This window comes from Carcharodon carcharias, chromosome 2 (genome assembly GCF_017639515.1).
Source record: "Carcharodon carcharias isolate sCarCar2 chromosome 2, sCarCar2.pri, whole genome shotgun sequence".
In the NCBI taxonomy this organism is placed as follows: domain Eukaryota; kingdom Metazoa; phylum Chordata; class Chondrichthyes; order Lamniformes; family Lamnidae; genus Carcharodon; species Carcharodon carcharias.
Genome location: NC_054468.1, coordinates 230,961,234 through 230,987,054, shown reverse-complemented (window position 1 = coordinate 230,987,054; position 25,821 = coordinate 230,961,234). Strand labels below are relative to the sequence as shown.

General features: G+C 42.9%; 1 protein-coding gene across 2 annotated transcripts in view; it reads left to right on the top strand.

The window, feature by feature from the left end:
* The window catches only part of LOC121289991 (collagen alpha-1(XII) chain-like), a 278,622-nt gene extending 257,053 nt beyond the window's left edge, over nucleotides 1–21,569 (top strand). For both annotated transcript variants that reach the window (XM_041210101.1, XM_041210090.1), the window contains 2 exons: nucleotides 5,832–5,996; nucleotides 19,974–21,569. In XM_041210101.1, coding sequence (XP_041066035.1) covers nucleotides 5,832–5,996; nucleotides 19,974–20,101 — 293 coding nt within the window. In that variant the 3' untranslated portion in view covers nucleotides 20,102–21,569. The remainder of the gene's footprint in view (nucleotides 1–5,831; nucleotides 5,997–19,973) is intronic.
* Nucleotides 21,570–25,821: the final 4,252 nt, after the last annotated feature.

The following is a 25,821-nucleotide window of genomic DNA, read 5'->3' as shown; positions in this document are numbered from 1 at the left end:
TCACCTCACACTTTTCAGGGTTAAATTCCATCTGCCACTTATCTGCCCATTTGACCATCCCGTCAATATCTCCCTGTAGCCCAAGACACTCAACCTCACTATTAACTACCTGGCCAATCTTTGTGTCATCTGCAAATTTACTTATCCTACCCCCCACATAGTCATCTATGTCGTTTATATAAATGACAAATAATAGGGGACCGAGCCCAGATTCCTGTGATACGTTACTGGACACTAGCTTCCAGTCACTAAAGCATCCTTCTGTCATCACCCTCTGCCTCCTACAACTAAGCCAATTTTGAATCCACCTTATCAAATTACCCTATATCCCATGTGCCTTCTTTATAAGTCTCCCATGTGGAACCTTGTCAAAGGCTTTGCTGAAATCCATATAAACTACATCAACTGCACTACCCTCATCTACACACCTGGTCACCCCCTCAAAAAATTCAATCAAATTCGTTAGGCATGACCTCCCTCTGACAAAGCCATGCTGACTTTCCCTGATCAAATCTTGCCTCTCCAAGTAGAGATAGATTTTCTCCTTCAGAATTTTCTCCATTAGTTTTCTTACCACTGATATGAGTCTGACTGGCCTGTAGTTCCCTGGCTTTTCTCTACAACCCTTCTTAGATAGTGGAACCACATTAGCTGTTCTCTAGTCCTCTGGCATCTCCCCTGTGGCCAGAGAGGAATTAAAAATTTGGGTCAGAGCCCCTGTGATTTCCTTCCTTCCCTGGAAAAAAATCTCAAAAGCTTCAATTTTCTATCCCAAAATTTCTGACATGTTAAAATTAAACACAGATAGACCAAGGTGGAACTAAATTGGCAGAAGGTGCTGGGCAGTTTTCTTCACGACCTTGCAGTTTTCTCCCTGGTTGCTCACTGCAGTTTTCGGGAAATTAATTTTTAATTCCTGGAGACAATCTGTGATTGGCGAATCCTGGAGGACACTCTGCTTTCACTTTCTTCCTGCGTAAAACTCTACTGGCAAAAGCACTCATCTGGAAAGGCAAGTGCTATTTGCTGATGAGCAACAGCTAGTGGAGCATTGAATCACAGTGTCCCGGGAATTCTAAAACTTTACTTAAGCTTGATTTTTTTGCTGAGAAACACGTGATCTGCAGAGCACATGGTTTGCAAGGCCCTAAGCAGCAGAGGTCGAGTTGTTCTGTTACCCATGACATGGCTCATTCCAACACAAATATTACATCAGCCTCTCATGGGTCAGAGGGAGGCAAAGGTGACACGTTGTTTTATTTGTTGAAGGTAGGCTATATCCTGAGACAGCCATTGTTCATAACTAAAAAAAGCAGAGTCATGCATTCATTGGTTGCCTCCTACCCCCAGACAAATGATTTGATCATTAAATGGTGTCAATTAGTCATGGAAAATAAAAATGGAATAAATAATGATTCATTTTCAATCACAATGATCAGAATTTTTCAAGTTCTTTTTGGAAACAGAGGGTTGGGGATGGGGGAGTTCAGTTCTGTGGCTTTATTTACAACATATGTGTTCTTGAATTATATGAAAGCAGTCTAGACAGCATGAAGACCTGCTGCCAGACAGGTTTGGGGTTAGACATGAGTTTTCCAAGTTAATGTATAAAGAGAAAAAAAACAGTACAAGTAATTTTAAACTGCTACTGTTGCAATGCACAGGTGCAGAGATTTAATCTTCCCTTTAGATATAATAGTCCTCTTTTCAGCAAGAAAGGAGAAGGTTTATTTTTATAACCTATCATGATGAGAGTATCAGTGTTGAAGAACTCCATGGGGAGAATTATCTCCTCGTCCGGTGGACCAGTCGGGAGCAGGCACAGAGCTGATCGCCGGCTGCATGCTGTCATTTTATATGGGTGGGCCAATTAAGGCCCACCCAGCGTGACGTGCACCCGGAAGTGCTCAACGCTACCTTGTGCGGGCGGGGGGAGGAGGGAGAGTCGGGGCCTGCGCTCTTTCACGAATGCACGTAAAAGAGTGCAGAAATCTCCCTAAGGCAGCTCCGTGCCTCAGGGGGATTAAGTTAAGTGCAAAAGATGTTAAAAAAATTTTAAGAATTAAATTATTCAGACAGGTCCCCTCATATGACAGTGTCACATGAGCTGGGACATGTTTATGAATTTTAATAAAAAATTTTATTTACGTTATAAACCCTTCATGAAACCTCATCCTGCCTGTGGGTGAGGTTTCATGAGAAATGGGAAGGCCACCTGGGCTCTTCGACTGGCCGCCTGGGCTCTTCGACTGGCCGCCTGGGCTCTTCGACTGGCCGCCTGGGCTCTTCGACTGGCCGCCTGGGCTCTTCGACTGGCCGCCTGGGCTCTTCGACTGGCCGCCTGGGCTCTTCGACTGGCCGCCTGGGCTCTTCGACTGGCCGCCTGGGCTCTTCGACTGGCCGCCTGGGCTCTTCGACTGGCCGCCTGGGCTCTTCGACTGGCCGCCTGGGCTCTTCGACTGGCCGCCTGGGCTCTTCGACTGGCCGCCTGGGCTCTTCGACTGGCCGCCTGGGCTCTTCGACTGGCCGCCTGGGCTCTTCGACTGGCCGCCTGGGCTCTTCGACTGGCCGCCTGGGCTCTTCGACTGGCCGCCTGGGCTCTTCGACTGGCCGCCTGGGCTCTTCGACTGGCCGCCTGGGCTCTTCGACTGGCCGCCTGGGCTCTTCGACTGGCCGCCTGGGCTCTTCGACTGGCCGCTTGGGCTCTTCGACTGGCCGCTTGGGCTCTTCGACTGGCCGCTTGGGCTCTTCGACTGGCCGCCTGGGTTCTTCGACTGGCCGCTTGGGCTCTTCGACTGGCCGCTTGGGCTCTTTGTCTGGCCGCTTGGGCTCTTTGTCTGGCCGCTTGGGCTCTTTGTCTGGCCGCTTGGGCTCTTTGTCTGGCCGCTTGGGCTCTTTGTCTGGCCGCTTGGGCTCTTTGTCTGGCCGCTTGGGCTCTTTGTCTGGCCGCTTGGGCTCTTTGTCTGGCCGCTTGGGCTCTTTGTCTGGCCGCTTGGGCTCTTTGTCTGGCCGCTTGGGCTCTTTGTCTGGCCGCTTGGGCTCTTTGTCTGGCCGCTTGGGCTCTTTGTCTGGCCGCTTGGGCTCTTTGTCTGGCCGCTTGGGCTCTTTGTCTGGCCGCTTGGGCTCTTTGTCTGGCCGCTTGGGCTCTTTGTCTGGCCGCTTGGGCTCTTTGTCTGGCCGCTTGGGCTCTTTGTCTGGCCGCTTGGGCTCTTTGTCTGGCCGCTTGGGCTCTTTGTCTGGCCGCTTGGGCTCTTTGTCTGGCCGCTTGGGCTCTTTGTCTGGCCGCTTGGGCTCTTTGTCTGGCCGCTTGGGCTCTTTGTCTGGCCGCTTGGGCTCTTTGTCTGGCCGCTTGGGCTCTTTGTCTGGCCGCTTGGGCTCTTTGTCTGGCCGCTTGGGCTCTTTGTCTGGCCGCTTGGGCTCTTTGTCTGGCCGCTTGGGCTCTTTGTCTGGCCGCTTGGGCTCTTTGTCTGGCCGCTTGGGCTCTTTGTCTGGCCGCTTGGGCTCTTTGTCTGGCCGCTTGGGCTCTTTGTCTGGCCGCTTGGGCTCTTTGTCTGGCCGCTTGGGCTCTTTGTCTGGCCGCTTGGGCTCTTTGTCTGGCCGCTTGGGCTCTTTGTCTGGCCGCTTGGGCTCTTTGTCTGGCCGCTTGGGCTCTTTGTCTGGCCGCTTGGGCTCTTTGTCTGGCCGCTTGGGCTCTTTGTCTGGCCGCTTGGGCTCTTTGTCTGGCCGCTTGGGCTCTTTGTCTGGCCGCTTGGGCTCTTTGTCTGGCCGCTTGGGCTCTTTGTCTGGCCGCTTGGGCTCTTTGTCTGGCCGCTTGGGCTCTTTGTCTGGCCGCTTGGGCTCTTTGTCTGGCCGCTTGGGCTCTTTGTCTGGCCGCTTGGGCTCTTTGTCTGGCCGCTTGGGCTCTTTGTCTGGCCGCTTGGGCTCTTTGTCTGGCCGCTTGGGCTCTTTGTCTGGCCGCTTGGGCTCTTTGTCTGGCCGCTTGGGCTCTTTGTCTGGCCGCTTGGGCTCTTTGTCTGGCCGCTTGGGCTCTTTGTCTGGCCGCTTGGGCTCTTTGTCTGGCCGCTTGGGCTCTTTGTCTGGCCGCTTGGGCTCTTTGTCTGGCCGCTTGGGCTCTTTGTCTGGCCGCTTGGGCTCTTTGTCTGGCCGCTTGGGCTCTTTGTCTGGCCGCTTGGGCTCTTTGTCTGGCCGCTTGGGCTCTTTGTCTGGCCGCTTGGGCTCTTTGTCTGGCCGCTTGGGCTCTTTGTCTGGCCGCTTGGGCTCTTTGTCTGGCCGCTTGGGCTCTTTGTCTGGCCGCTTGGGCTCTTTGTCTGGCCGCTTGGGCTCTTTGTCTGGCCGCTTGGGCTCTTTGTCTGGCCGCTTGGGCTCTTTGTCTGGCCGCTTGGGCTCTTTGTCTGGCCGCTTGGGCTCTTCGTTTGGCCGCTTGGGCTCTTCGTCTGGCCGCTTGGGCTCTTCGTCTGGCCGCTTGGGCTCTTCGTCTGGCCGCTTGGGCTCTTCGTCTGGCCGCTTGGGCTCTTCGTCTGGCCGCTTGGGCTCTTCGTCTGGCCGCTTGGGCTCTTCGTCTGGCCGCCTGGGCTCTTCGACTGGCCATCTGGGCTCTTCGACTGCCTGCCAACCGTAAGGTTGGTCACGCAGCCCTGACAATTGCTTTAATTAGGTTACTAATGGCCTTAAAAGGTCATTGACAGTTGGGCATGCGTACAACCGACTCTGGCGCACGCCTTTCGAATGGAAGATCAGAATGACGCACGGTGATGTTGGGATGCACACCCGACATCACCGTGTGTCATTTTATACGTCGGTGTGTGGGGCCCACCCCCAAACGCCGACCAGAAGATTCTGCCCCATACTTCTATTTATTGATGCAAAGATAAATTATCGGTTAGGTGCAGGGCATCACACAGTCAGTCTCGATCTGTAGGTGAATAATTATTCTTCTATTGATATATTACACTTCTGTTTTAGAGAATGAGTTACCCATTTAAACTGAACAGCAATGCCTGTTTGTGTGTGTGCACATTCATGTGTATCTGCCACACCCACACATTCATGGGCGGGATTTTCCGCACCCGGCAGCCGCCGGGATCTTCTGGTTCTGCCGCAGGTCAATGGACCTCTGGCTGAGGTGCCGCCTCAACCACAGCGGGTCCCATCTGCAACGGGGCTGGAAAATCCCGGCCTGTTTGTGGCTGTGTATATTCATGCCTGCATGTTTATGTGTAAGATGTGCACGGCAGTTGTGGGGAGATTTTGTTTTGTGTGTCAAGAAGGATTAGTCATGAACCTACTGCTCCCACTGGCAGGCGTGGCCACTTTTTATTTTAAAATTTTTGATTCTTCACAGAGCGCCTTAACCTTGCAAACCCTTTCTTTCTCATTCCTACATTAGTAGCACCAGCCTCTGAAGGTCAGGCTGCCGATCTTTCAGTGCTAGAGGGCCTCTTTCTGGCCTTCCAGCTTGGGGCGCAACCCCCTCACCCACCTTCAATTCTTAATGGATGGCGAACACACCACCTGGCCACTAGTTGACCTTTTTGAAAATTGTATTGGGTATCAGGCGTTAATGCACTGTAGGGTTGGGAATTGGAAATGGTCCCAGATCAGGGTCCCAATTCAAAAACGGTAATTCAGCTTATTGTCCAGGCTAATATACAAAGAATGATCACTCTGGGGAGGGTGAAGGGGAGTGTAGCAAGAGCAGAGGGTACACGAGGGCTGCAAGCACAACCAGAACTGTACCCCAGCACCTTCAGGAGGCAAGTGGAAAAAAAAATAGAGAAATGAGCAATAAGTCTCTGCTGGATCTGTTCTAATCTCTCTGTCTTTTTAAATAGGCCCACAAGGACAATCAATAACTGGTCCAACAGGTCCTCCAGGTCCAATGGGACCCCTCGGACCACCAGGTCGTCCAGGACGTTATGGGTCCCGTGGTCCTGCTGGCCCTCCAGGTTACTGTGATTCCTCAATGTGTGCAGGCATTCCTTACAATGGATATCCAGGTAGGTTGTGATCTTCGGAATTAGTTCAGCAATCTGCTGAGTTTTAATATATTATTTTTGAAATCGGTAAGTGATTGACATCAGGCAATTTGTTTTAAACACTTAAACCCCTGCTGATTTGGGTGAAGTTATCCCCTTCTTTAACTGCTTTTATAACTATTCTATAAACAATCTTTAAAAAAATTCCTATTAATGTATATTTTTTTAACACGATTATTTAACATAAATTAAACTGAGGCACTAAAAACTAATAAGCTTCTTACATAGTTTGTAAACTAACCACTCAATAGGCAATTAAAGAGTTTACATCATGGTAAACTGGAGAATGATCGGTCGACCATTCTGTCCTGTACTTTGCAATGCATGATACCTAATTGCACCCAAGCCGTAAGATGAAGGAGAACAAAAGAAGCATCCATTGCAAAGATTTATAAAGCTATGACTTTGTTTTACTTTAAACTGATGAAGTGGCTGGAACATTTGCTAAATGCTCCAGTGGCTGTTTATATAAATCTGAATTTAAACAGGTGACTAAACCAGTAAGTAACTAAGCAATATCATAGGTTACCACATGGTTGTGCTGAAATGTAACCTGGGATAGGCCTGGCGCTTGGAGAACCTAATAAAAAATGACAATTCTTGGTAGAAGGGCAATCAGTACAGCAAGTGATTTGATGTGATGTGCAGCCAATTTGTGCTGTTTGCCACCTAGATCTGTGGAAGAGGCTATGGATGCAGTGACAGAGTGAATGCAGTGTCAATCCACATGGTATCAGGGGCTGAGTGGAAAGACCAACAGAAAGAGGAGAGGAAGGGTCAGTATGAAAAAAGAGTGAGGGCCACAAGGAGGTTGCCAAATCTCTCAGCTGTCTGGGAATGTCCAGGAATGGCATACAAATATATGAATCGAACAGGAGTAGGCTATTCAGCCCCTTGAGCTTCCTCCACTATTTGATAAGATCATAGTTGATCTGATTGTGGCCTCTACTTTCCTGTATACCCTCTATACCCTTTGACTCACTTGTCAATCAAGAATCTGTCCAACTCAACCTTAAAAATATTCAATGGCCCAGCCTCCACTGCTTTCTGGGGAAGCAAATTCCACAGACTAATGACCCTCTGACAGAAAAAAAATTCTCGTCATCTCCATCTTAAATGGGAGACCTGTTATTTTTGAACTCCATCCCTAGTTCTTTCAGCATCCACACTGTCAATTCCCATTGGGATCTAATATGTTTCAATAAGATCACTTCTCATTCTTCTAAACTCCAATGGATACAGGCTCAACTTGACTAAGCATTCCTCACATGACAACCCCTTTATTCTTTCAATTTGATACTATTTTAAACTTCCTAAGTTAGTCACTTAGTGCATCCTTCTCCTAGGGTCTTTTTCACTGGAATATATTGTTGCTGAGTATAATGAAATATCCCCTTAAATGTCTTCCACTGCATCTCTACTAACCTATTCCATAATCTAATTTCCCAGTTCACTTTAGCCAGCTGTCTTCATACCCTTATAATTGCCTCTAAGTTTAAAACAGCAGACTGAGACCCACACATCACTCCCTCAAACTGAATGTGCAATTCAATCATGCTATGGTCAATGTTACCTACAGGCACCTTTAACATGAATTTATCCTGTCTCATTACACATTATCAAGTCTAGAATAATCTGCTCTCTGGTTGGCTCTAGAATGTGCTGCTCCAAGAAACTGTCCCAAGAACACTATAAATTAATCTTCCAGGCTACCTTTGTCAATCTGATTCATCCAATCTATATGTAGATTAAAATCATCCATGATAATCGCGGTCCTTTCTCACAAGCCTCCATTATTTCTTCCTGTATACCCTGTCCTACAGAATTGGTACTGTTGTGGAAGTAGTTTACAGGCCCCCTAAGTGACTTCTTCCCTTTGCGATTTCTTATCTCTACCGAAACTGATTCTATGTCTTGATCTTTAGTAATAAGGTCATCTCTCTTTATTGTACTAATGTCATCCTTAATTAACAGAGCTAACTTGCCAACTTTTCTGAGTTTCCTGTTCTTTCGAAGTGTCAAGCATCCTTGAATATTTAGATCCCAGTCTTTGTCATCTTGCAGCCATGTCTCTGTAATGGCTATCAGATCAAGGATATTTATTTCTATTTGATGGCACAGGTACAATGGGCCAAATTCTCTGCTTACGTGCTGTAAGATTCTATGAATGGAAGATGAATTTTCCTGTAGATTACAAGAATTCCTCTTAGATGAAATAGAGGAAAATGTTTAGCCTGAGTGCCCTAAATCAGTATTGTCCAATATAAAATGCTGACTAGCTGCAAATATGGCTATATTCCACATTCATTAATTTAGTGGACCAGGTTACAGACACACTAACACAATGGAGGTAAATGTACTGCACGTGCACATTTTCACTATTCAGTAACCATGGAAATAAAGCAATCAAAATGATCAAAGAATATACACTCTGCTTTTCATCTTACCATTTTACAAATACGTGCACAAAAATTTAACATGCATACATCATATGGAGATCACATAAAAAACAGCTATGTCTATTACTTTTTTTTATTTCATAATCAGAAATGCAGTTAGCTACATCTGGATTCCTAATTAGTCACATGTGGCCAGTGGCTAATACATTGAACAACACTGATCTAAATAGAAATTGAGTTTGATTGTGTCTGTTGAGGGGTGGGGAGAAGGTAAAACTACATGACCCAGCAGCTCAGTCCCAGCCAAAGTTCCTATAACCTTGTGGCTAATGCCCTTCACTGTCACTGGGTCAAAATCCTGGAACTCCCTCCCTAACAGCACTGTGGGTGTACCTACACCACATGGACTGTAGCGGTTTAAGAAGGCAGCTCACCATCATCTTCTGAAGGGCAATTAGAGATGGGCAATAAATGCTGGCCTAGCCAAGGACGCCAACATCCCATGAAAGAATACAAAAAAAAACTTTAACATCATGCAAGCTGTAAGTGTATCTTTTGAGAAATAAATAGTGATGCAGGTGATTTCTGTTTATTGCTATAGTGACCCACAACTCTGTACCACTAGATTGTGATTTTACTTGGCAACAAATCCTGAACCTATATAAATCACTAGTTAGGCCTCAGTTGGAGTACTGCATCCAACTTTGGGCACTGCACTTTAGAAAGGATGTCAAAGCTTTGGAAGGCATGCAGAGGAGATTTACTAGAATGGTACCAGGGATCACCAACTTTAGTTATGTGGAGAGACTAGAGAAACTGTAATTGTCCTCTGAGAGATTCAATAGAGGTGTTAAAAATTATGTAGTTTTTTGAGTAAATGAAAAAAAACTGTTTCCAGTGGTGGGAGGGTCAGTCATCACAGAGCACAGATTTAAGATTTTATTTTATTCTTTCATGGGACTTGGGTGTCACTGGCAAAGCTAGCATTTGCTGCCCATCCCCAATTTCCCTTGAATTAAGTGGCTTCGTGGGGCACTTCAAAGGGCATTTAAGAGTCAAGCACATTGCTGTCATATGTAGGCCAGTCTGGGTAAGGATGGTAGATTTCCTTCCCTTTAGTACATTAATGAACCAGGCAGGCTTTCACAACAATCAACGATAGTTTCCATGGTCACCATTACTGAGATAAAAGTAAAATGCTGCAGATGCAGCAAATCTGAAATAAAAACAGAAAATGCTGGAAAAACTCAGCAGATCTGGCAGCACATGTGGTGAGAGAAACAGGGTTAACATTTCAAGTCTGTATGACTGAAGAAGAGTAATACGGACTTGAAACATTGACCCTGTTTCTCTCTCCACATGTGCTGCCAAGCCTGCTGTGATTTTCCAGCATTTTCTGTTTTTATTTCACCATTACTGAGACTAGCTTTATGTTCCAGATGTATTAATTGAATTTAAATTCGACTAGCTGCCATGGTATGATTTGAAGACATGTCCCCAGAGAATTAGCCTGGGCCTCTGGAATACAAAAGAGAGGGATGATCTAAATTCAGGAAATCAGGATGTGGAAATGGTTTGGGTAGAGATGAAAAATGGTAGAAGCAAGAATTCACTTGTGGGAATTGTTTACATGCCCCCTAACAGTAACCAAATGGTAGGGTTGAGCATAAAGGAGGAAATAATCAGAGCTTGTCAGAAAGGCATGGCGATAATCATGGGGGATTTTAATTTACATATACACTGGAAAAATCAGATGGGCAAAGATAGCCTAGATGAGGAGTACATTGAATGTTTTCAGGATGGTTTCTTGGAACAGCATGTTTTGGAGCCAACCAGAGGGTAGGCTATACTAGACCTGGTATTGTGCGATGAGATCAGAGCAATTAATGATCTCATAGTGAAGGTGCCCCTAGGTGGCAGCAGCCATAACATGATTGAACTTTACATTCAGTTTGAGGTAGAGAGGAGTGGGTCTGAAACTAAGTTTTTAAACTTAAAAAGGGACAACCATGAGGGCATGAAAGCTGAGATGGCAAAAGTGAATTGGAAAAATTAGGTTAAGGGATAAGTCAACAAAGATGCAGTGGCTAATATTTAAGGAGGTATTTCAGAATGCACAAAATAGATACATTCCAACAAGTAAGAAAAGGCCCGAGGGATGGACATACCATCTGTGGTTGACTAGGAAGGTTAAAGATAGTATCAAACTTAAAGAAAAAACATATAATTGTGCAAAGCTAGGTGGAAGGCCAGAAGATTAGACAGTATTTGGAACAGCAAAGAATGACTAAAAGACTAATAAGGAGGGAAAAATTAGCGTATGAGAGAAAGCTGGCCAGAAATATAAAAACAGATAGTAAGAGTTTTTATAAATATTTTTAAAAAAGAGTTAACAAAGTGAGCGTTGGTCCTATAGAAAGTGAGCCTGGAAAATTGATAATGAAAACAAGAAAATGGCAGATGAATTGATTAAGTATTTTGCATCAGTTTTGACTATAGAGGATACAAGTAACATCCCATAAATAAAGGAAATGGAGGTGGGGAAGGAAGTCAGGAAAATTAGTCACCAGAGAAGTCATACTGAGTAAATTGTTGGAGCTACAGGCTGATGAGAGCCCAGGTCCTGATGGGCTTCACCCTCGGGTCTTAAAAGAAGTGCTTGGTGAGATAGTTGATGCATTGGTTTTAATTTTCCAAAACTCTCTGGGCCTGAATATTGCTGTCGGCAGGTGGGGGTGGGCCCGACACACTGACTCGCAAAATGACGCGTGATGACGTCGGGCGTGCATCCTGACATCATCGCGCGTCATTTAGATATTTCGTTCGGTGGGCACGCGCCAGTGGCAGCTGCACACCCGTTGAAATGTCAAAGGCAACAGGGCTGCCCATCTAACCTTAAGGTGGCGGGCAGGCGAAGAGCCCAAGCAGCCTTCACAGTTTTCAGGAAACCTCATCACGGGCGGGATGAGGTTTCCTGAAGGTTTAATAAAATCAATAAATAAATTTTGCTAAATTGGCAAACATGTCCCAACTCATGTGACACTGTCATAGCTCTATGCCTCAGGGAGATTTCTGTGCTTTTTTGCGCGCATATGACTCTCCCTCCTCCCCCTGCATGCACAGGTAGCACTGAGCGCTTCTGGCCATGCGTCCGCTGGGTGGGCCTTAATTGGCTCCGCCCCTGCCCTACCCGCCCGACACAAGTAAGTTTCTGGTCGTAGGTTTGGGGAAGATCCCATTAGATTGGAAGATAGCAAATGTAACTCCATTATTCAAAAAGGGAGGAAAGCAGAAAACAGTAAACTACAGGCCAGTTAGCTTAACATCTGTTACAGGGAAAATGTTAGAAGCTATTATTAAAGAAGTTATAGCAGGACTCTTGGATAAGCTCAAGGTCATCAGGCAATGTCAACATGGTTTTGTAAAAGTGAAATTGTGTTTAACCAACTTACTGGAGTTGTTTGAGGAAGCAACATGTGCTGTGGATAAAGGGGAACTGGTGAATGTACTGTACTTAGATTTCCAGAAGGTATTTGATAAAGTGCCACATCAAAGTTTATTGCAGAAAATAAAAGCTCATGGTATAGGGGGTAACATATTGGCATGGAGAGAGCAGAGAGTAGGCATAAATGGGTCTTTTTCAGGTTGGCAAGATGTAATGAATGGCATGCCACAGGGATCAGTGCTGGACCTCAACTGTTTACAATTTATATAAATGACTTGGATGAAGGGATGGTTGCCAAATTTGCTGATGACACAATGATAGGTAGGAAAGTAAGTTGTGAAGAGGACATAAGGAAGCTACAAACAAATATAGACAGGTTAAATGAGTGGGCAAAGATCTGGCAGATGGAGTTTAATGTAGGAAAATGTGAAATTGTCCATTTTGGCAGGAAGAATAAAAGAGAAGCATATTATTTAAATAGTGAGAGATTGCAGAGCTCTGAGATGCAGAGGGATCTGAGTGTCCTAATTAGTGAATCACAAAAAGCTAGTATGCAAATACAGCAAGTAATTAGGAAAGTTAATAGAATGTTATTTGTTATTGTGAGGGGAACTGAATACTAAAGTAGGGAGGTTATGCTTCAGTTGTACAGGGCATTAGTGAGACCACATTTGAAGTACTGTGTATAATATTGGTCACCTTATTTAAGGAAGGATGTAAATCTGTTGGAAGCAGTTCAGAGAAGGTTTACCAGACTAATATCTGGAATGGGTGGGTTGGCTTATGAGGAAAGGTTGGACAGATTAGGCTTGTATCCACTGGAGTTTAGAAGAGTAAGAGGCGACTTGATTGAAACATATTAGATCCTGAGGGGTCTTGACAGGGTGGATGTGGAGAGGCTGTTTCCTCTTGTGGGACAGTCTAGAACTAGGGGTCACTGTTTGAAAATATGGGGTTGCCCGTTTAAAACAGAGATGAGGTGAAATTTTTGCACTCAGAGGGTCATGAGACTTTGGAACTCTCTTCCTCAAAAGGTGGTGGAAGCAGTCTTTGAATATTTTTAAGGCAGAGATGGATAGATGCTTGGTAAGCAAAAGTAGATGGGATGCAGATTTTGGGTTATTATCAGATCAGCCATGATCTTATTAAATGGCGAAGCAGACTCGAGGGGCTAAATGGCCTATACCTTCTCCTTGTTTGTATGTTCATGTTCAACTGGAGGTATTGTCACTAGACCAGTATTCCAGAGACCCAGGGTAATGCTCTGGGGACTCGGGTTCGAATCCCACCATAGCAGACGGTGAAATTTGAATTCAATAAAAATCTGGAATTAAGTCTAATGATGACCATGAAACCATTGCCGATTATTGTAAAAACTCAACTGGTTCACTAATGTCCTTTGGGGAAGGAAATCTTCTGTCCTTACCTGGTCTAGTCTACATGTGACTCCAGACCCACAGCAATTTAGTTGACTCTTAAATGCCTTCTGAACTAGAGCAACTCAGGATGGGTAATAAATGCTGTCCTGGCCAGTGATGCCCACATCTCATGAACGAATAAATAAAAATTCTTCAAAAGACATATAATCTGCAGGATGACGGGGAAAATTGAATATCTCTTAAAAAGAGTCAGCACAGGTTTGATGACCCAAATTGCTGAATGATTTTAACAATTTGCTCAGTTGAAAACTGAAATCAGTGTTATGAAAACCTAGAAGCATAAGAAATAGGAGATATAGTAGGCCCTTGAGCCTTCTCTAACCATTCAATAAGATTTTGGTTGATCATCTAACTCAATTCCATCTTCCTTCACTATCCTTATATCTTTGATTAGATTAGTATCCAAAAATCTGTCAACCTCTAACTTATATATGCCTAGTGATTGAACCATCCCTAACTCTCTGGGATGGAAAATTGAAGAATCACAATACTTGGAGTGAAATAATTTCTCCTCAACTCAGTCCTAAATGGACTGAGGCTGGAAATGGACACTTTATTCGAAGATTCTGATTCCCAGTGCTAGCCTCCCTGCCTGGGGAAACGCTTTCTCAGCATCTAAACTGTTAAGCCCCTTAAAAGTTTTAGGGGTCCCCTGACCAGGCATGTTTTCAGCAGGTAGGCACATAAAATATGATGGATGGCGAGCTCATTGCCTTCCCACCTGCCCCAACCCATTCCCCGTAAAATGGTAGTGGGGGTGGGCACCAACATCAGCCTGCCATTTTCATAAAAATAATTAACGGGCAATTGAGCTTGTTAACAAGCCAGTTGACCTGAATGTTACGCTGCCCATGCCATAATGCAGGCAGACAGGAGTGGGAAGGCCATTTTTATCCCAACCGGTTAAAAGATAAGTTGGGGGGGGGGCGGGGAGGCGCGCGGCAGGCTACATCCTTCGGGGGGTGCCTTGTGTATATTGGGGGCACCCCCTCCAAGATTTTACCCACCACCCCTTGTCATTTCCAGTCTAGTCACCGAAATCTGCCCCCGCCAACCTCTCACACCCCACTCCATAGGCTCCCTGATTCTTCATTCCAGCCCTGGGCTTACCTCACTCCGGTGGCCATGCCTTCTTCATCCGGGGGCCTACATGAAATCCCCATTCTTGAGTTCTGGTACTGCTGGGACGTATAGAGCTGCCGGCCAATCAGATTGGCTGGCAGCTCTCGAGGGCGAGACTGATTTCCACTAAGGGGTGGAAATCCGACCTTCACCTTCTTCAGGCCACCTGGCGTGCATTATGGCTGCGGGACGGCCATATTTAATGTCAGTCAGTTTGGGACTGACATTTCGTCCTGGTGGGGCTTGAGAGAGTGGGTGCGGGAGTGGTGAACAGTATGTCCCCCCCCCCCCCCCCCCCCCCCCCCCTTAAAATTCAGCCCTATAGTTTCTGTTGGACCACTTCTCATTCTTGTAAACTCTGGACCCATTCTATTCAACTTCTCCTAAAGGCACAATCCCTTCATCCCAGGAATCAATCCAGTGAATATTTATTGCACTCCATCTAAGGAAAGTATATCCTTCCTTAGATAAAGGTAACAAAACTTCACAAAATACCAGGTATAGTCTCATCAAGCGCTTGTACACTTGCAGTAAAACCTCTTTACTCTTATACTCCAATTGCTTTGTAAAGGCTAATGTACCATTTGCTTTCCTAATTGCTTCTTGCCAGGATTAATTTCTCAGGCATTGCTGCTTGCAACCCAGGAGGAAAGCTTACATTTCACATTTGTAGTTCACACCTAGGGTTCGTGCCTGTGGCTTTTGGAGCTTCGTGCATAACAGTTGCTGATGTGAACCCACATGCAAAGATACAAAACTTGGAGTTTTGGAGGGATCGTATCTGCAAACTGTAGATAAGCATCAGTTGATTAGATGTCGTGTGATAAAATGGTACATGAACAGATGTCATGTGAACCAATGCAACATAAAGAAACAATAGGGATAGATCCAACCGGTATTCGTGACCTTAATGATGAGGTACAGAGAGAGAGAGAGAGAGAGAGAGAGAAAACACCAACACAGTCAGACTCTGTCAGAAAAAAACAAAACCAGAATTACCTGGAAAAACTCAGCAGGTCTGGCAGCATCGGCGGAGAAGAAAAGAGTTGACGTTTCGAGTCCTCGTGACCCTTCGACAGAACTGTTCTGTCGAAGGGTCACGAGGACTCGAAACGTCAACTCTTTTCTTCTCCGCCTTTGCTGCCAGACCTGCTGAGTTTTTCCAGGTAATTCTGTTTTTGTTTTGGATTTCCAGCATCCGCAGATTTTTTGCTTTTATCTCTGTCAGAAAAATGTTGATTTATTTTCTGGCAAGAAAGTCACTTGCTCTAACAGTCAGGTCCAATTAGATCAATTTATTTAAAGCACTGACAGGCTGTTGAAAGAAATACCAATACCAAATTACTAAAGCTTTAATGGTGATGTTGAGTTCCTGAAACTAAAACAGGAATGAAACATGATCACGATGCAATTTTCATACTCTTTTCTCATAAAGAAATATATATTTTAACAGTTAATATTTTTAAAATTCATTACTAAACTGCCTTGTTTGGCTTTCAATATTACAGAAAATATATAAATTATAAATCTAGCCTCAAGTGGGGCTCTACTAATTTTTAAAAACATTTTAAAAGGGGAATTGCTTTCATGAAAAATAAATGCTTTCCAAAATCTCTCTTCTTTTGAGGAAGGTGAAGGGCCACCTGTCACTGAACAAGATGGTATCATGTCTGAGTGGTACAACAACAATTTGACCTGTATTGCATGTTTAAACAAACATAAGACCTGCTAAACTTGATATGAATTTGGTGCCCCTTTCTGGCAGCACAGGACAAGAGAAAGTGTTGGCATTTTTAAGGAGCGTTTTATTCCTAAAGTGAATGTTTGGCAATTTTATTTTGTTTGTGTGCAAAAGTATTGCACACAAATTATGTTAGTATGACACATATAAAAGTGACACACTGCTTCTCTTGTCCCAACCTTTCCCAACCGAAGAATAAATCGTTTTCAAAAAAATTTGCTTGAAGAGGTGCACATTTTAATAACCAAACATTAAAGGTTTTTCAAATTATTACAAGATTAAATAATAGTGTATTTTTTTTAAAGCAACTTACAGCTAAACTCTTAAACATTTGTTTCATAGCAGTGTTCTTTAAAGGAAGCCACAAGTATATCCCGCTCAGAAGAATCCAGCGTATTCCATAAATCTGGTCCATTAGTTTGTACACCCCAGAGGGTCTAAGACCAATCTTTAACCCATCAGCGTAGTTTCCTGTCCCTCATTACTGTAAGGCAGGATATTCCCCTTAATCTCTATCCCATATGTGGAAATATCAAGAACTTTCTTTTTCCAATGGGATTTCAGTGGTTATTCAGATATTTCTTGGAAGCGAAATGTAGTAGACATTGCTTGCAGAAATGAGATCATCTCCCTTTTTCAGCGTGTAAACTATTAAATCACTAGAATGGACCGTGTTTCGCTTCATTATCCAACCAACAGCCCTTGGTAGCTACAAGCAGAGACCCATGACTCAATGAGTATCTATTTATCTTTTCATATAATAAAAACAACCCTGTAAATGTACTTCCTGTCAATCGCATCACACTTCCCACCAATCACATCACTGTTCTTGTCTCTTAATTCTCCTTCACAGTTAAGGGCAAATATATTTCTCATGGGGATCAATTTTTTTTGCAGTTGACTGGCTCATCCCCAAAATCTTCAATTTTCATCAAATTTTAGGAAATCAGGAGCCAATTTAACTAGTAAAGTTTATACAGCCTAAAAATGAATTTAAAATAACCAGCTGTAAATGAATCCATCCTTAAAAACCCTGCATGTGCAGCACTGCCTCTCCCTCACCAGTTTCCCCTCATCCACCAACCCCATTGTGCATCAAATCCATATGCAGGCCTTGCCTTCACCCTGCAATCCTATGTACAAGGCTTCCCCTCCCCTCACCAACCCCGTGTGTACAGGCGTTCCACGCCCCCCCCCCCTAAGTTTTTGTATATACGGCTATTCCTCCCCTCCATGTACAAGACTTCCAGTCCCCCAGTAACTCCATGTATGCATGATCTTTGCCCTCCCATGTCATCAGCACTGCAATATTTCAGGTCAAACTGATGCTGGAACTGAGCTCCATTTGAACCACAAAGAAAGCTGGTCTAGAATAAAGAAGAGAACTATTTATTGTAATTATAGAAGATCTTTACAGCTACTGATTGATCCCTAAACAGAGACTTTAAAATTATTGCAACTACAGCTGCGGCCAATCTTATGAAAATAAACTTTCAAAACAAATTAACAAGTATAATTAAGATTCTCAGTCTGGTTTTAAAAAAAAGCTAAGTTAACTAAAAAGACTGTCAACATTTAGGCGTAACTTAAGGCCTTGAGGTCAAATTCATCTTGTAACTTTAGCTAAACAAGAGTACCAAAACCTCATTTCCACATTTGCAATGTTTTAACCTGTTGTCAATAACAGCGATTCAAATGTATTGATTTAGATAACAAATGCAATCAAAATATTGACAAAAGTTCTAGTGAGCTTTCGTTGCATCCCGATTGGTGTTGATTGAAGGCAGCCATTTTTCTTTTTTTTTTGAAAGTGGCTGTTAAGTCACAAGGCTGGCTGGAAGTTAACACCAACCAGGATGGCAAAAAACCTGGGCTCCCAGATTTGTTAACTGTCTAAATATTGTGATGTGATATGTGTTTGATTTTTGTTCTGAACAGATAAAAACAGAATAGAAATAGCTCATTTATTCTCCACTGCAGAAGAAAAGAGAAAAAAAATAGCATTTTTTCCCAAAACTAACAACATTCTTAACCTGTTTCAGGTTCCGGATAAATTTTACTAGGTTACCCATGATGCTTACAAAAAACCGAAAAGCCCTGTTTCTGAAATATTTGTTCCCGAACTTAATAAGAAATGAGCCTTTTTGGAAAATTCACCAGGAGTTGATTTAACGAACTCTGTTGACCATCAGTTCTTCATAAGGAGAGAGAAAATCACACCTACTAAACTAAGAGAGTTTGCAGTTTCTATAGATGAAACAGACGTCAGAGATGCCTGTCCTTTTAAGGTTGTTTCATCGTGAAGCAAAAAAAAAGAGTTTCACTCACGAACAAGGTTTAAATTACTACTAACCTTGTGGAGATACACCATTTTACAAACTACAGCAACAAAAAACACAGACTTTTAGCCTGGAATGTTCAATTTACTTTGTCGTATTGTTTCTGTAAATAACTAATTGCAGCACCTCAAAAGTTTGAACTGAATCACAACCCACACCAGCTGTAACATCTATTAAACTGGCTTCTGCGTTCGGGCCTGCTGCTTGCTACCTGCTTTAGACAGTAACCATCCTTCTGGAACTGTATTAGAACAACAAACAAAAATCAATGACAAAAATATAAAGAAGGGGTAAAACTAGTCTTGGGTGTAAGATGGGCGATCGTAAATCAGCAGCTTGTTCTACGCCCTGGATGAATTTCTTATCCAATGGAAAAGAAAATTGGGCAGCGTGTAAAACTTGCTATCAATTCACTATTCCCCATTTTGGGCTGTTGGCAGAGACCAATTTCACTCCAAACCTTTTCTAGGAGTGGGGGTTAGGAAAAAAAATTGTTTCAGGCTTCTTGAGCTTCACACTATAAATTATTTCTTTCAAAATCTGGCTTGGCTAAAAAGGTTTTGTGCACTCAAATGCTGCATGCATGATCAACAGAAAGAATCCTATGTGGCTTTGCTATTGTGGTATTCCAACAGCAGGGAAACTTGTAACCCAGGAACAGCACCACAAATTCTGAGCATTCCCAGTTGGGAGCTGCAACTGGAGGAAACCCTGGTCGGAGTTTCAGTCCTACCTCCGACCCATATCCCCATCTAGCGTGGCTCCCTCCTGGCAGTGTTTAAATCGTGAATTTGAACCTCAGATATCGGCAAGTGCACCCACTATTGGTCTCATTTTGTTTCCCCTCTCTCTTGCACCTCTACATTTGCTGACACCCATTTTTGACTGTACTTTCCATTTTGCTATTGTGTCTTTATTTAAAACTGTAATCACTGTTGAATGATTCTCCTTCATGTTATTGATTTGAATTTAATGGGTCATTTTTAGCAGCCATGGGCAGTTCAAATCATAGCGTCCAGTATTAGTAGTTATCATGCTAACAAATTGATATGAAATTCATTTAAACATCAGGTTCAACATCAGATTAATCATCCCTTTACTAATATTGCACAGCATGATTTCAACTGCCTAGTCATTAAGAATATAGTGTTGATTATACTTTTTGTGCAATTATTGCTTATTTTGTTCCAAAAAATTCTCTTTACTTTAAGAAAAAGACATTTTTACAAATAACAATTTTGCCCTTCCCTACTGCTTTGTTAGAACATAGTATGAATGAGCAATAGCCTCTTTTTCAGATGAATGTAAATCAAAATCTGCATACAAATATATATAGAATGTATATGTTAAAAGAATTTAACTTGCATCTGTCATGCTGAATACATGTCTAAACCAGCGGATTGGTAGGTTGTCGATTATAGTTTTGTTACATCAGACCCATATTTCCAACCAGGACGATACGAGCCGCAACCTTACCGACCAGAAACCCAAGTTGTGCCCATAGAAAGGGAAGAGGAAGAAGAGATCGACCAAATTGAAACTGAAATTCAGTCGCCTGGATTTAGCCGAGTCCAATCATGAGGAATATCCATCATTGTTCCAAAAAAAAGGCAGGGGGAGGGCGTGGAGAGGAGTCATATCAACTGACTTTCAACCTGTATTTTGTTGCTACATTCACGTCTGCAGAAGCCTCTGTGTTTTTGATCACCTAATTTGGCCCCAGTTGAGCAATTAAACAGTAAACCTGCCATGGTTCAACTTCTCAGTTTTGGCTTTGGCTCTGACTGCAGCCTGATCCTCAAAGAGGAAAGAATTCTTCTGGTTCTAGCCACAGCATAATCATGCTCATTTTTAAAAGGTACCTTCAACTTTGCTGTATACATAATCAGCAGCACTTCCTTTTCCACATCCCTGAAACAATCATATCGCATTAGAGAATTGGAGTAGTAGGACCTCCAATTGCGATGCATAAGAATATTGTACAGGGACACACAACGATCACCACCCCTGCCGCCCCAGGCCTGTGCACAATACATTTACATTTTTGCTAGAAATACTAAGGAGTATTAGTTTTCCTTATCATGACGTAGCCATGATGATCATGTTTGTTCTGGCCCTGCCCCTTCCCTGCTTAACAGTGTTTGAAAGCCAGGATTCCTGCATAAGTGACTGCTGCAAAAAAAACATCCTTGTCACAAGCGTAACCCCTGTGTACTCTCGATCTGTCACTTTCCTCCATTGTGTATATGCTTTTACGTAGTAACTCGCCTATTCTGTTGGTCTTAACCTGCATAGATTGGTTTTAACTGTGCCTCTGTTCACTTTAGTTACAATGCAATCAAAAAACACACAAAAAAAATGTATTTTTCTTTATTAAATGATTTTTTAAAAATAGAAACCCACCCCCTCCCCCCAAAAAAAAACATTTTCCACATCGATCCACACCATGGACAGTCTCCTGCCGCCTTCCAATCGCGCCCAGTATCCACCCATTCACAATGGTTACTCTGCAACTTTATCCCAATTTAACACTTCAAATGCTATTTAAATAGCTATAATTAACAAACGACAAGCTTGTCTACTACATTCCAATTATATAGCGTATCTGTATTTTCAGTTATAACCTTATTAGGAATATGTTACTTTATCTTACAAGTGTATCAGCTGGTTAAATCAAGAATTAGATGCAACACACTCTTAAAAAGGATACTGCTTAAAATACCTTGTACCTACCAGATACAATACTTAACACTGCTTAAACCTTTTTACATTAAGACTTTAATACTTTAAAAGTAAATATGCTGGTTCTCAGCAGATCTGTTACAAAGGGTGGTGGAAATGCATGTCTGTGATGTATATTTAGTATGGAACTTTTACCAGAATATAGTGTTTTCAGAAACTAGAATGAAGTTGGAATCTGTTTGCAAGACTATGGATATAGAATTGCTGCTTCATATCTGTAACTGCAGATTGTGAATTTCACAGCCTAAATTTCCTATTTATTTCTGAAATGAAAGAGGCATTTTTCAATAAAACTACTGAAATTAAATTAGACTCTCGTGTCTTCTTTTAACTAATAAGACTGGTATTCTAAGTTAATAGAGGTATTCAAAATTATGATGAATAAATAAGGAGAAACTATTTCCACTGGAAAGAGTTGCAATAACCACAGCATACAGAGTTAAGATAATTGGCAGAGAACCAGAGGGGAGTGAAGGAGGATTTATTTTCATACAGCAAGTTGTTGTGATATGGAATGCAGGGGTATGGAGAAAGAGCTGGGGAGTGGGACCAATTGGATAACTTTCTTAGAGCTGGCACAAGCATGATGGGCTGAATCCTTCTTTACTTTAAGATTTTAGGATTTTAACTCAAGGTGCAAGAAAAGCTATCCAGCTGTATAGACATGAAACTATCCCTTGAAATTCCAAAGCATTTCAGATTTTTAAAATTTGTTCAGTTTGAAGAGCTGGGTGGCTAACAGTGTAATGTTGAGGAAATACTTCATGCCTGGGTTAAAGGACTTTACAGTCAATTTGAAGATGGAGAATACACAATCCTACATTTCAACCATGAACACACATCAAAGTATTTCACTGGCTGGGAAATGCTATGACATGTCCTGAGGTCATGAAATATATATAAATGCAAGTCCCTTTTTTAATATCATTTAGTAATGGTTACTCTTTTTGGAATTCTTATTCAGGATGTGGGCATCACTGGTAATGCATATAATAAATGTAAGATTTACATTTATTGTCTATCCCTAATTTCCCCTGAGAAATAGTTGTGACCCATCTTCTCAGATGCAGTTGAGTAGCTTGCTAAGCCTTTTCAAAGGGCAGTTAAGAGTCAACCACATTGCTCAGGGTCACTTCTGATAGTAGCTTTTTAATTCTATTTAAATAATTGGATTTAAATTTCCCAGTATAAGAATCCTGGGGAATTACTACATTGGGTTTTTTCACTAATTAATGAAACCAACTTTGACTGTACACTTCTTTAATTTAATTGTTACACTGAATATTATTCTGAACTTCTTCTAAAACCCTGTTTGTGATATGCTTGAATTATGGTCTGGGCCAAGTGTTTTTGAACCTAAAGGTCTGGAGAGGATCCAAATCATAAAAAGGTAAACTTCAGCAGAAATCTAGAAGAGTACTTAAACAGGGAGCCTGCTGCGTGATTACTGAAAGATAGGCAAAGATCTCCCTGTCTCCAGATGGTCAGAGGCTGGACATAGCCCGGAAGATGTGCTATGGGACCCCTCGGAAGTCCCAAAACTAGGACCTCATGAAAATTGGCCAGGAAGTTTCAACTTCAGATGGACAATTCCCGTTTCCCGGGATCATCCGAAAAAAGTCTCCAACTCTTGAGTTAGAATCAGAGATTTCAGAGGGTTCCAACTTACTTACTTGGATAGATACCCAGGAAATGTTAGTCTGAAAAAACCATGTGTAACTCCTACGTAACTATACAATTTATACCCCCGACCTGCCACCCTACTTACCCTGCCACCCTATCCACTTACCTCACTCACACTTATCACTGACACATTGAAAAATTATTCATATGTTACCAGAATATGGCAGCAAGTGCTGTAAAAAGTGGCTGTGACATGGGGGAGAATTTTTGGCTCAGCGAGCAGGGGCGGGGCCCGCTGGCTGACATGTAAAATGATGCGCGGTGACATTGGGTGGGCGTCCCAATATCACCGCGCATCATTTAAGATTTTCAGTTCGGCAGGCGCACAGCCAACCGTCCACCGAACTGTCAAAGGCCTATTAAGACCTGTTTAAAACTAATTAAATCAATTAAATGAGCTGCCCATCCAACTTTAAGGTTGGCGGCAGGAGAAGAGCCCAGGCAACCTTCGCATTTTTCATGGAACCTCACCACGGGCGGGGTGAGGTTTCATGAAGTGTTTATAAATTAAATAAATTTATAAATTAATCTTCCTTCACATGTCATAGCTCATGTGACACTGTCACATCAGGGGACATGTCTTAAAATATTTTCAATTATTTATTTAAATGTTTGAACCTTAAATAAATCTCCCTGAGGCACAGGGAGCACTCAGCGCCTTAATTGGCCCTCTGCAGCCCAGATGAGATATCCTTCACCCTGGCACCAGGTAGGCAACACAGCCTTCGGGACTCTCGATCCTGGCTACAGAGGACAGTATCTATTCCCCTAACGATAATATCCCTGATTACAACTACATTTCTCTCTTCTACTGCCACTTGAATGGCTCCCTGCGCCATGGTGCTATGGTCAGTTTGCTCATCCTCTCTACCGTCCCTGCTGCCGTCCACACAGGGAACAAGAACCTCAAACCTGTTGGATAAGGGCAAGGGCTGAGGCTCCTGCAGTGCTACTTCCTGGATCCTTCTACCTGCCTCACTCATAGTCACACCCTCCTGTCCCTCTCCACTGGCCAAATTTAAGGTAGTTAATCTAAGGAGTGTGACTATCTCTGAATGAATGTAAGTCTCATGTTTTGTTGTTCATGTATCACACACCTTATGATGAAACGCATTATCGAAATGGCGTTTCATTTCTTTTAAAAGCAGAGGCATGTAGGGAACGTATCTTTTTATTTTTGTTGGACTGTTGTAAAGGACATATCTTTTTATTCTTCTTAGAGTGTGGCTTTAATATTGGACTGTGGCTTTTAAAAAAGTACCATGGCTGCAGTTGAAAGACATGTTCACTGGAGCAGGATGAGGAATATCTACAATGTTGCTATCCTGGAATTTAGGGTGTTATAAGAGAACAGGATGGTTCCGGAAAGAGGTTCTGGACTAAGGTGAACCGCCTGCCAACAGCATTTTAATTGGCTCCTGACCAGGTCACCAGGGTTTTGTGTGGTAACAGTGCAGGCAGAACAACTCCTAGCCTACAAAGAGGGAAGAACTAAAACCTCTCTCTCTTGTGTTTGCAAGATTCCAACAATTCCGCCATAATAGCTAGCTGGCTATCCCTCACATCTCTGTAACCTGCTTTCTCTGAAAACCCTTGTCAAGAGGAAAAGGGGAAAAATCACCAGTAGAGACATTGAAAAGTAAGCTTTTACAACCAGTGAACCGCAGGCTGAAAGTGCTGGGAAACCATCTTGTGTCATCAACAACAAACTGCGAGAAATTTGGTAGATATCAATCAAAATTAACTCATCATATCCTGTGTTCCAGATTGGTGTTATTGAACTGTTTAATCTCACCCTTAAAATCCATGTTTTGTGTGTCTTATGTGTGTGTGTGTTTGTGTATAGAAGTTTTAAAAGGATAGAGTTTAAGTTATTGAGTTAGAAGTTAGTAGTTCATATTTCTTTCTTTTGCTACTAGTTAAAGACAATTTGTTCAATAAACAGTTATTTACTTAGTAAGTTTACAAACCTGGTGCTTGTATTCTGTTAACCTAAATTAAACAGGTAGAGCTGGGGTAATCTGATGGTTTGGTCAAATCTTTCACACTTGTCGCGGCTCGGGCAACAGTGGGGCTAGATATTACAGTGCTCTATCCCCAGTGAGTCGTGACAATGTGCTAATGTTTCCAATGATTCAGTGCCAATGTTGCACTATGTTTAGGGGCCCAGGGCTTGTGGCATTTATTTAAATTGGCAACCTTAATCTTGGCATTTACCTGAGAACTTTTTGCTCATCCATTGTCATGGACTTCAAAACCTGGCATACATCATTGACTGAAGCATCTACCTTCTGTGATATACTTCACAAATAATCACGGTGAAAAGAGTGTTGTCCCCAAATTTGGCTAACCTCCTATGTCTCGCATCTTTGGCTCCAAATAGACCAAATAGACCTCCTATGAAAGGTAACTGATCCAATCTGGGATAAAGTCCTTTTCCCTAATTAAGTATTTAGCTTTCAAAAGGCTGTCAGGCTGGGTAGATGGAAAATCTTACCCTGATGCTTTCCATCCTGCCAGATTTTCTCATTGTAGTGCAAACAGGGCTGAATCCTAGCAGAATCCACTGCTTCTTTCAACTGAAGATCCATTCATACGTTGATCCCAACTGGAATTTGAGGGTCAGGTTAAAATTCCCTCAGCATTGCCCCACGATGGAAACCCAGGCCAAGTACAGTTTAGGTTGGATGCAAAGTAAAATGCTGCCAGGTCAAGTATAGTTTGCTCTTTCCTCCAATTCTGGCTTCTTGTTCATCCTCCACTTACTTTGCTCTGTCATGGAATGGTTTTTCTGTTTATTATAATCACAATAGTCACACTATCTACATATTTATTTGTAGAAAAAATGTGCCCCACAAACACACAATAATTTTAAA